At 34.4% G+C, this 12,013-nt stretch overlaps 1 protein-coding gene and 1 long non-coding RNA gene across 11 annotated transcripts in view; both read right to left on the bottom strand.

Annotated features, from left to right (window-relative positions):
* Positions 1 to 5,747: 5,747 nt before the first annotated feature.
* Positions 5,748 to 6,679, bottom strand: LOC126911558 (uncharacterized). The gene is made up of 2 exons (XR_007706104.1): positions 6,432 to 6,679; positions 5,748 to 6,168 (listed from the first exon to the last, which is right to left on the bottom strand). It is a non-coding gene; the product is annotated as an uncharacterized LOC126911558 (long non-coding RNA).
* A 1,433-nt stretch (positions 6,680 to 8,112) lies between these two features.
* The window catches only part of LOC118280630 (forkhead box protein P3), a 68,327-nt gene continuing 64,426 nt past the window's right edge, over positions 8,113 to 12,013 (bottom strand). For 7 of the 10 annotated variants that reach the window (XM_050699617.1, XM_050699616.1, XM_050699622.1 and 4 more), the window contains 4 exons: positions 11,720 to 11,795; positions 11,516 to 11,607; positions 11,046 to 11,203; positions 8,113 to 10,515 (listed from right to left, as the gene is read on the bottom strand). In XM_050699617.1, the coding sequence (XP_050555574.1) occupies positions 10,355 to 10,515; positions 11,046 to 11,203; positions 11,516 to 11,607; positions 11,720 to 11,795 (487 nt within the window). In that variant the 3' untranslated portion in view covers positions 8,113 to 10,354. The remainder of the gene's footprint in view (positions 10,516 to 11,045; positions 11,204 to 11,515; positions 11,608 to 11,719; positions 11,796 to 12,013) is intronic. The other 3 variants (XM_050699620.1, XM_035600856.2, XM_035600859.2) reach the window with 1 other exon arrangement.

The following is a 12,013-nucleotide window of genomic DNA, read 5'->3' as shown; positions in this document are numbered from 1 at the left end:
ATAATATCATTCAAGTTGTATTCTGTCATGTAGTTGCACATATTATTAGAAAACAATTACTTTTTAATATAAATCCTTTTTATGTTAGTTACTGGTATAAGTTATTTTTAGTGAAAGTCGAATAGATAATGTTGAGATCCATTGATCATCGCGGTGGTACACGAAATTAACACACTCGTGCGCATCTGGGGAGATCAACCGCGGGCCGCATTGCAATGTGCTTTACTTAGAAGAATATTACAAGTAATTAGTTTTTATATTTCTGTATACAAAGATACTTACATAGGTATTATGATAATGGAGATTTGGACATAGTATTTCTCTCACTGACGTAGGTAGAGGTAATGGAACGCCAAATAACTTGATTTTGGCTTAATTCTTACAACGTGATCGTCAGGTACACTTTACATCAATATTTTCTTGTGAATTAATACAGTTTTAAAGTATAAACACCGAGCAGCATTACAGAATAGCCTTAAATTAAAAACAGCAATGCCACTTTGCGTGACCCAGTAATCAGCTTGACTTTGTGCTCCAGTAGTCTCACTTGCTATCACTTCTCAGATCCTAACGAGAATTTTAGAATGAGCAAAATATAACGACTGTAGATGGCCAATACATTTTTCCTTTTATAATGCCAACAATACGCTTACTTCTCATGTGTTGCTGATAATCATGAATAACGCGGATCGCTTGCTATTAAGTAATCTTTCGATTTATGTGTCTTATAACATAACACATTTTTTATGAATAAAATATCAATGCTTGTAAAGGCTAATTGATCGAAGCGACATTAATTTTTATACATATTCGAAATCACCGATTTTATCCTTTACCCCTTAAGAGGTAGACAGAGGTGCACGATATCTGCATTTCTGCCTATCCCTTCAGGGATAAAAGGTGTGACGTTGCAATAAAATATACTACTAAGAAAATATACTTTAAATTAATTGCGACCCTTGCTTGGCTTCCCTGGAAATAGGTATAAAAGTAAGCACGCGCACATGTGGCATTACAGAAATAAACACAATACTCTTACTCTTGGTAATTGTGCCACACGCCTGTTTCGGTGTGGACAAAAAGACAACACCATATTTTTTTATATAAATAATCTCTCTTTGAAAACTCCGTAGATAAGTCCGCCTGTGTTTATTTAACTTTTGTTTTAGATAAATTATAATTAATGGTTAAAGGGTTGCGTTTACAGCGCAGGTGCTATCGATAGCTTATTGCTTTGGTTTTCATCAAATTGATAAAGATGATTTGTTTGTTGTATACGTCTTTACGAGTACCTACTTCAGTCTTCAACTGGGACCCCACACACTTTGGTGGTTATACTTTAAAACCTATGGTATTCGAAATATCACTCGGTTAATGTCACCCCTTTTTAAGAGGGTAAAATCATTCAATTACTTCTCCTGGAATTTATAACACAAATGGTGAAAAATGGGTGTACATTGTATAGCAGCATTATGTACCGTAACGTGCACCTCTGCCTACTCCTTCGGGGATAAAAGGCGTAACGTTACTTCTCCTGCCTTGGGCGAGGCGAGGCGAGAGGGAGGGTCAGACTCTGACTGACTAAAAACCACCCCGTTCCTACTCCTGCTATACGAGCCGGAGCCCTGGTAAACCCGCTAGTTTAACTTTTATTAAACCTGCATTTGACAAGTATTTAGGCTCAAAACTCAAAACTTTAGATACGTCTATTGAATTAAAAATTCGTGCGAATAGGGTAGGTTCTAAAATGCAACGCAAGCGCTTTAGACCAATTTTATTGACAGGGTTCCCCTTCTACACCTTTCTCCTGAATGAAGTTATATGTTTATGCAAATGAATTTATATGTTTAAAATAATGTTTTTAGTTTTAATGTAAATAATTCGTCATTAGACCTTAAGTTGCGTACCCGACCCACAAATTATTTAAGACCTTATACCACATTTAGAAAAGTAAATAAAGATTTTGAATTTGAATCTCTGATACATTACGTAGCAGTAGGTTACCCGGCTACTGTGCCAATCAAGATCTAGGTAAGTCAAATTACAAAAATGAATACAAAACGAAATACAACTTCTTAGAAACATATCAACAAAACGCCGCTTTAAAATAGTACAGACTCACGCTTCAAACATTTTACTCTAGGAAATCTATAAACAACAACTGACGCAACGTAAAAAAAAAATATTTCTCACGTGTTTCGTGTGACAACACCAAATCATAGCCACATGCACCATCATTACTCATCCCTTTAACGAAAAAAAAACCTCTAAATAACACTAAAACCCGAAAAATACTAAATTAACCCCTAACTTTCCATTTCGAATTGAAATGACATTTTTTTGTACCTAAATGAAATGTAAGAAAAAACGCGCCCGCTCATCATAATTTTAACCCATTCGTAGTAGACTTCGTAGACATGTGCACAAAAAAGGATTTCTTTTCGTTTAGTTTTTTTTTTTCACAAAGTTCAGTAACCAGATAGGGATTAAAAACTACAGTTATTTTCGTGTTTTTTTGTCGGTTCACTAGTTTTTAGGCGCGTACAACTCCAGTTATAATTAAGAGCCACATGTCACACTAGTGCTGCTCACGTGTCACACGTTGAATAAAAACGTCGATGTTTTTTTTTATATCGCTGTATAATTTTCTTGTACAATTATTTTGACTATGTGTTCTGAATAGTTAATTCTATATTAGTAAAGTGTTTCTTTTATTGTATTTTGGCGTTGCTCCGACTTATATATTTTTTCATATTCGTTTAAGGACCTGTTTCACAATGTCTGGATAGCTGATATGTACCGGTAAATGTTGAATTAAGCCGAATTTGTATGCACTATCTGTCACATAATAATCTTGGACTTATATGAAGGTGGTGAAACAGGCGCTAAGTTTCTTATTTACTTACAATAAATTAGTAAGTACAATATTACTCACCTAAAAATCATGACAATAATAACAAATAAATACTCCGTAAATTGTTAGAATTTCTAAAAGCTAATAAGTACGCACGCAACATATTCCACTTACCATCTTATCAACAACAAGTATAATAAATCCCAAAAATACATTTCATCGATATCTTAGCCCGAGCGACATCCCTAGTGCACTTGTTTCGTGTCATAAATCAAGCGAGCTCGCGCTTGTGACGTATCGATTATATTACACACCACATTTCAGTAATAGTTTTATTCTGTTTATCTGTTCAACCTGCACTGAATGGTTCTTTGATGTTGAAAAAAATATTGAATGCTTTCCATAAGGTACGCGTACAACAGGGAAATATTATATGGAATTCAATAAGAAAAATAATAATGTATTAGAACAACAGGTTGTTCCAGCTTGGTTGGTTCGGGGCTCCGGCTTGAAAGACAGAACTAGGAACGGGGTGGTTTTTAGTCAATAAGAGTCTGACACTCGCTCTCGCCTCGCTCAAGGCGGGAGAAGTCATTGGATGATTTTCACCATAAAAAAAGGATTCGTTGGTTTTGTTTCCTTATATAGACACCTCAGTAAGAAACTGGAATCATATTAGGCTATCAGTGTCCCATGAAATTTACAATTAAGCTACTGTGATCCTCAGGCCACCTGCCAAGCGTGGTAGTTATGGCAAACGCATATAGTGTTCGGTTCAATTCAAACTTTAGATTACACTTATAACGAACTGACGATAAGTGCTCATATACTTCGACAAAAGGCAACAGGGTGAATAACTAATTTTTATTTTGATGTCCGTTTTGGAGATTTCTTTTAAGATATTAGACACGTATTTTTATTTTGTTACTGAAACAAATATTTTCGAAGATATATTGATTTGAAATATCGCGTAACGTCACTTCTAGGTAAGTTTTTCCTAAACCTAAGTATTGTTACCTTATATGACAAAATAAAAAATACGTGTCCAATATTTTTTCATTACCTAACTGACGAACTAAATAGATCTTTCACAAATTACAACAACGATGTCACATGTAACATATTATTAAACCACTTCAGTAATTAAGTATTCCCGCCTGAAGTCCGGAACTCCAAATTTGCCATAATGATCCTGAATGGGTACATTAAAGGGTAATGACCTGAGCTAGGTAATTAACACAGTTTTTGTAACAAGATGTGCTTCAGCGAGATCTAATAGGCTGTTATACAGGCTGAACAAACAAGTCAACTTGAATATCAGTAGCCAATGTTCAGAGGTTGTATTAAAAAATATATGGTGTAATCGTTAAATGATAAATTATATTTATTTCTGTAAATAGGTTATAAAATAACACTTTTACATGTCAATATTTCAAATAACTAGATGAGGCCGGCATTTCCTATCCGACTACTCTGAGAAGAAATGCCGAAACAAATTCAGAGGTCATAGTCTCTTTTAAAGTCCAGACAATGAAATAGAGAGTAATGTGTGTTGTTATGTCCAAGCGATCTTTAAGCTTTGGGTTTATGGCATATTGATATCAATAGTACTCACCCCCTATTACATGGGACTTAAAACACAAATGGTGAAAAGAGGGTGTACATTGTATAGCGGCATTATGTGCCGTAATGTGCACCTCTGCCTACCCCTTCGGGGATAAAAGGCGTGAAGTTGAAGTTGATATCAATAGTACATATTGGAAAAAAACTTTCAAATTATCAAAACTATACCTTAGTCATTTTAATTTAAAGAATAGTTTTCATATTCCATACGACATAAATGCTGCCTGGTCTCTGTTAAATGTGACGGCACCCGTGGCGAGAATAATGGTGACAAAATAATATATCATTCTATTCTGTTTTCTGTCACCACACCGTGTAATGTCTTATTTACTACAATCTCACTAATATTATAAATGTGACAGTTTGTTGTTTGGATGTTTGTCCGTCAATCACACTGAAACTACTGCACGGATTTTGATGAAATTTGGCACAGACAAGGTATGACCTGACTTATAAATGTGATAGGATTTTTATCCTTCCACCCCGTTTGTTCTTTATGACTCTTGCCTCTTCTGTCCTTATTTATTTAATCTTTAATGTACACAATACAATTAAATAATGGTACATAAGGCGAACTTATCACCTTGAGAACGCGTGCGAAGCCGCAGGCAGAAACTATTACCTAATATTACTTTTTTGGCAGACAAAAGCGTTGTTCAGCAAAAGTAATTAATTCTTTAACAAGTTCCTCTTAGCAAGTCATCTATCAAATCCCGCTATCAAGTATCAATATATTATTACTACGGTTGAAACGACAGCGGATACGTCGGTCGACGGATATCGCCACTTCTTTATTTTTACATAATATTAATTATAGCGAGCTCTGACACGCATGCGCAGCAAATGTGATCGTTACTGACTCACGACAGGGCTAGTTACTGCTGTTATGACATAAATACATAACGATGCAATTTACTTCCAAGAATGGTTCGATAGCAAAGGGAATATGTGTGAGATAGAATAGGGATGATGACGGGGTATAAAAATTTTATATGTATTTAGTTCGTCAGTTAGGTAATGATAAAATGTTAGACTCTATTGTTTTTATTTCGTGGTATATTTAGTTTCACGAATTGGGGATTAAATGGGAAAATTGGGCCTCCAGTAACAACTAACACAAAATACAAGGTAAACCCTGTTCACGCCGGTTTTTCGGAAGGCTGTGGTATCACTTCGGACGAGCCGGTTGAAAATCATCATTTCAGAATAAAGTAAGGGAGGTAGGGGAGGGATGGGCACTTTTTCACAATTTAATGCATAAAAAGTCAGATTTTGTAGATAATCTACATTTATTGCCACTTTCTATTGCTCCATACTTTTGGCTAGATATCTTATAAAGAACTTTCTTATAATAATAATCAGTCTCCTAATTAGAAGGTAATTAAAAAATTAAGTCAAAAGTGCCCAAGGCTCCCTATGGTAGGGAGCATTGGGCACACCCGGTGGGAGGCTTGGGCATGGCCTGTAAAACACTTAACATCTATAATAGACTCCAAAAATATACGTAATAACAACAAAAAAAACATCTTAAATATATCACGACTTATCTTAAATTAGTTATAACCCATAAAGGCTTATATTTATATTTATCAGCTGTTGTTTTTATTTTTGATCCTTTTGATACCTCTTCTATGGCTCGTAATATCAAATCTTTGGGAATTTCTCGTCGTAAACCTTTCTTTTGAATCTTTCTGTAATTAAAAATATTTCAAATAGTTTAATTAAAGCAGGTAATTATAATTTTCAAAAGACCTCCTATACGTACGCAATATAAAGAAGAGAGCATTGGACATGCCCAAACCTCCCTCACATCCGAATGCCCATTGCTCCCTCTGTACACATTTTCAACACAATTATGGGCATTTTTTTTTTGTTTAGATATTGAAACGTGAATTTTAGTTTAATTTATTAGTTAGTAAATATACAATAAAAATATAATAAAAAATACACATACCTTTCGTTACTTTTCTCTGTATTACAATCCGAATCCACAACAAAATATTTACTTTTACGAGCGCATAATCTTCAAATGTGTTTGTGTTTGACAACTGACGGTAATAACAGATAGTCTATGGATGAATAGTTTTGCCAGACGGTAAAGTAAACTACCAAATTAAGAAAAAAGAAAAACCTATGACAGGATCAGAATAAAAGGGGGGTGCCCATGTCTCCCGACTGCCCATCCCTCCCCTACCTCCCCTACTTCTACACCAGTATGACTTATGCGTGTCGTGGTGGCTCTGACGTTTGAGACGCACACTCATCATGCTTGAGGGTGTAGGCTCAAAACCTACTACATAATAGCAAGTAGAAATGTGACATTTGCCGAGTTATATGTAATTTCTAAGATTTAGACAGCACTGGCAAATGGCGAAGGAAAACATCGTGATGGAACCTGGGCTTACAATTTCTGATTATAAGTTTAAATAGCCAACCTGCCAAGCGTGTTAATTGATATCACCACGCTTGCTCAATCTTTCTCCGTACGCGAAGAAGCTTTGGTCAGCAGTGACTATTTATAAGTGGCTGTAGAAATTATGATTTATCCACTCTAACGTCCATGGATAGCACGGTATCCAAAAAAAGGAGCGTCATACGTCCATGGATACTATAGTATCCAAAGTGACGAGTTCTGTTTAACTCCCTCTAGTTTAAAATACGGTCTTGTTTGGTGAGTTTTGACTGATTATCTATACAGCTGAATAAATTGTTCGACGAAAAAATAAGACATGGCGTTGTAATATGCTTTGACAAACAAAATATAAATTTTTAAAGGTTGACTCGTTTTTGAAATGTTTTTGTGAGTTCCAACAATTATGTCGTAAATACTACAGTTTTGTTTAATTTATCTTGCAAGTGTTATACATCAAAATAAACTAGAAGATTTGTGCTTTACGATGATGTATAAATATCACAGTTTTAGCTGATAAATCTAGTCTAATTTTAACTTCAAACGATTGTTGTTTCGAAAAAAATGGCCGGTCTGGTGTTGGCCACTTTTAGTTTTGTTTATACATATTTTACATACTTTGCATTACAATAGTATATAAAATATCGAAATACATTTCGTAATAAGCAAGATAATACATTTTTCAAAGAGAAATATACTAAATTCATTGAAGATTCCATAATAATGTCAATGTGTTCCTCAGGTTTTTTGATGTGTAAAATTACGAGTAGTGTTTTCTTTCATTTAATTACAATACTTAGAGTTAACCGAATATAATCATATAGCATCAAAAGTAATGAGTTAGTTTGTTGTAAAAATATTTTATTGATAAAATATGCACCACTTGCCGTATGGTCTAAAAAGGTAGAAATAATTCTGTTTTTTTTTCTGTGTTTCATGTTTAACCTGTTTTATTGTATTTTAAAGATTAACTAAAGCGTTAAGATTGATCAGTATTCTTCAATGGTATTCTTTTCTTTATTCTAGGCATTACGGTTCAGTAGCTATATAGGTTTTTTGTCGACGAATTGCGAGTCGCGCGCGGTTCGGATGTGGCTGTAGAAATTATGATTTATGCTAAAGCCTTAAAATAGTCAGGTAAAGTCACAATGAACATGTTTCTGGACTGATTTTAGGACAAAAAGGGAAACAAACATGAAAAATGAACGCAATAAAACACGTGAAATAATTGTAATGATTTCGTTTAATACAACACTAAGTAAGTATAATTTACAATGATCAATAAGTATTCGTGTTGGCTCGAGCACAGCAGGTCCACTGAACATAAGCACTCCTTCTGCCGACCATCTACTAAACGGAACGCGAACAAGAATCGAATCGCACTACACCGGTTCGAATCCACGACCCCGTACGTAAAATCACAAAGACATCGATGCGAACTTAAACAACTCTACAAATAGCAAAAATAATTAAAAAAAAAAAACAAATCCGAAAACGGTGTAGTGCGAAACTTTCTTTATTTAACCATACATACTATGTAAGTACGCGATCGCTAAACAATATAATAATAATTAATAAAAAAAATAATGTCATCATCTATCAATCAATCAATCAATAATCAATAATATAAAATAAAAATTTTCTCAATTCCAAAAATCAGAATCCTTGTTTCGTGCAACGGGAGATACGTAACTATTGTACTTAACTGTTACGGGGCTGTTCACACGTATACAATGTGCATCTATTAAAAACAAATATCAGTCAGCTAAGTAAAGGATCTTGCCAACAGCCTCACAATATGGCAGTTACTTGAAGTACGAAGAACTTGTATAATCTACCGGCTACGTGTTTGTGAAAATTCTGTTAGGCCACGGTAAAGCTAAGGTTTGGAATATAACAGGCGGCGGCGGGACTCTGCATTATAGGCGGATGGGAAACAGCTAACAATCAAATATTTTATTCTATTTCTACATTGAAAAGATTGAAAAGCGGTTTACCGTAACCCAACTGACAGCATTTGCACTTTCACATAGTATTATTTAAAAAAGTGACACACCTACATAGCTATCAATGTATACATTTTTTAATCCCAAAGTTATTGCGTATTCGAATATACATTTAACATACTCATTATACAGTTGTCTACGTTATAAGTATACATATAATGTGTGATATGGTTATTTTCACCCTTTTCGATAATTTACACCGAAAAAGTCACCAAAAAATGTATAAACCAACCGAAAAATGTATAAACTAACGCCCTTATTATTATTTTTATAGTATAAATGCAATAATCGAAAAATGCACGAAAATAATAGTAGTTTTTCTTTTTAAAACAAAACAAGAAACGATTATCAGAATACAGTGATTTTTTTACTACTAAGTATTATTTTACTTTTTCTAAGTTTTTTTTTTCTACAACATGAACGATTTTATAATATGCAATAGTTAAGTGAACGTTTACACTCGTCTAAGTATTTATCATTATTTTAATTTTATTTTTTCAAAAAAGATTTATTTTACAATCCATGATAAATATTTACAGCCTAAACTTACGCTAGAAACAATTCCTTGGAATCAATTAAGTAATAGAAAAAATAAACGGTACCAAAAATATCATGGCCGCCATTCCAAAATAAACATACTATAACTTTACATCAGATCAATAATCACAAAAATATATGTAAAAAATAAATCGGTCTCTGTATTTTTTGACAAATAAATGTATATGTTCTGAGATCTTATTTATTTCTCTGGAGCACAAATTGAAAAAACAACTGAAACGCTTGGCGTATAATTAAGCTTATGTTTATCATACCAATAGTTGCTACTTATTGTTCTTAATACTTGTATATTACAAATAATGATTAAATATTTTATTTAAATATTGATATGGACCTTTTAAGGTTATTTAATCGTTGAATTCAATGATTATTTGCGCAATCCGTCTCATCTAAAAACTTCCTAACACTTACAAGCTAAACATACTTCTAACAAGTTACACTACCTCAGCTACCAAACCTAAGGGGAAACTAAAATAATAAAAAAAAAACGTAAAACCTATAATACTTCAAAACCCCGTTAAAACCGGGTCAATTAAAAAATAAAGAAAAAAAATATTTGGTTAACTCTAACTTACAATTCCTCATTTCGAGATCGTCCATTTTGTTTATTATAAAAACTTCCAACAGTGAACACATTACACTTTCTAGTACACCATTTCTAATAACTTGAAATAGATCTACACCCGTAATTAATATAGTATTATATACTGTGATAATAAACGCCAAACACTGGAGTGTTACTGTAAACGATTTACACTTAGTTCACGTCGTGTGTACTTACACACTTGTGTACAGACACACTTTCGCTTTGGTTACACGTACACAAGCTGTGTACGAGTAAAAGCCACATAATCTTGATACTTGATCGCGCGGCACTAGCGTGCTTGCGAAGTCGTGGGTACTTTATTTGTCAGATCTCTGTTCGTTGAGGGACAAGTTTTCAGCCTCGTCCTTGATGTGAGACATGGAAGGCCGATACCGATCCTCGGCCCTCGGGTAGTCATCATAAGGACTAGTTTCGCCCGAACGGTTGCTGGATGACTCTTTGTTTGAGTTTGAATAGTCTGAAAAGAAGAAGGTTTTCGAATTAAGTAGAATATTTTGATTTCAATAAGTACGTATGTTAAAATTGTTGTCATAGTAGTAGAAGCAATATATCAATTGTCCAAAGTAGATATTCCATTCAAACCCACTAGCCGTGTGGGAGAGCTATGCTTCGGCTCGAATGGGCCGGATCGACCGGAGTGATACCACAGAAAACCGACGTGAAACAACGCTTGCGTTGTGTGAGTGAGGCTACTAGAGGCACAATTACACCCCTTCCCAATCTTCCTAATTCCCGATACCCCAAGAATCCTTAAATTCCTAACCCCAAAACCACTTGTAACGCCTCTGGTGTTTCAAGTGTCCATGGGCGGCGGCTATTGCTTACCATCAGGTGATCCGTCTATTCGTTTACCAGCTTATACCATTAAAAATGCCGTATTCCAACCTAACCACATCTAACAGAATATCAAGAATTTGACACGAAAATAGAAAGCAACATATTATCATTTATCCCAATCATCTAAGAAGAATAAGATTCAAAACGCACCTTTGTTAGAATAATCAGAAGCCTGCATCTCGTTCTTGAGTGCGTAGATGTTGGGTTTGACATCTTGAGGGTCGCTGGTCAGGTCCTCAGCCTTCACATCATGAGAAGAACTGCTGCTACCGTATCCATTTAGCATCGGGGGCCGGCTGTAGACCATACTTATTGTTAAAAGGGAAACAAAGTAGAGCAGTTTAACTATTTTAGACTTAAAAAAAAATACTGTCTTATTTTCATTTGTTTAATAGGTCTTGGCTTGGAATGATTAGACACTTACTGTCGCACTCAGAGATATTTAATGATTACTTAAACTATTCCTTAGTAACGATTTTGTTTCGAAAATAATTACTAAGGACTAGGTTAAGAAACATTAAATTAATCTGAGTACGGCGGTTAGACCTTTCCAATAGCACGACATGGAGTTCCTTTAATCAATTTGTGAACTAAGTCCTTTCATATTAAATAATATATACCTGTAATCATCATGGGAGGACGGGTAGTCTTCAGACTGCATCATGTGATCCTCACCAGACATGTACGACAGGTTGCAATCTTCCATCATTCCCTGCGAAAGACCAACAAATGTTTAGGAAATATTCTTTATTGTTACTTAATAAGGTGTTAGTAAAGATTTGTTAGTACCCATCTTTTATTAGGTCACATACATTGTACCATACCTGCAGGTTTCGTTTCAACGCTTCGCTATATCCATGAGGACTGGTCATCATTGGAGGGCTCTGAGCTCCCATGAACCTGTGGGAACATCAGCCAATTATAGAACTTGCAAACAAAAACTATACTCAGCTTTCAAAATCAAATTAAATTGCAATTTCTTTTCTCTCAAAAAACTTTAACACTAATGAATTCATAATATTTAATGGAACTGATCATTTTTAATAAAACAAAATAAATAAAAAATTCATACCCCGGCCATTTCAGACCTCTTCCAAATAAACTCATAACCATTTATA

The sequence above is a fragment of the Spodoptera frugiperda genome, chromosome 16 (genome assembly GCF_023101765.2).
Source record: "Spodoptera frugiperda isolate SF20-4 chromosome 16, AGI-APGP_CSIRO_Sfru_2.0, whole genome shotgun sequence".
NCBI lineage: Eukaryota > Metazoa > Arthropoda > Insecta > Lepidoptera > Noctuidae > Spodoptera > Spodoptera frugiperda.
Note: the sequence above shows the minus strand (reverse complement) of the source record. Positions and strands in the feature narration are given on the sequence as shown.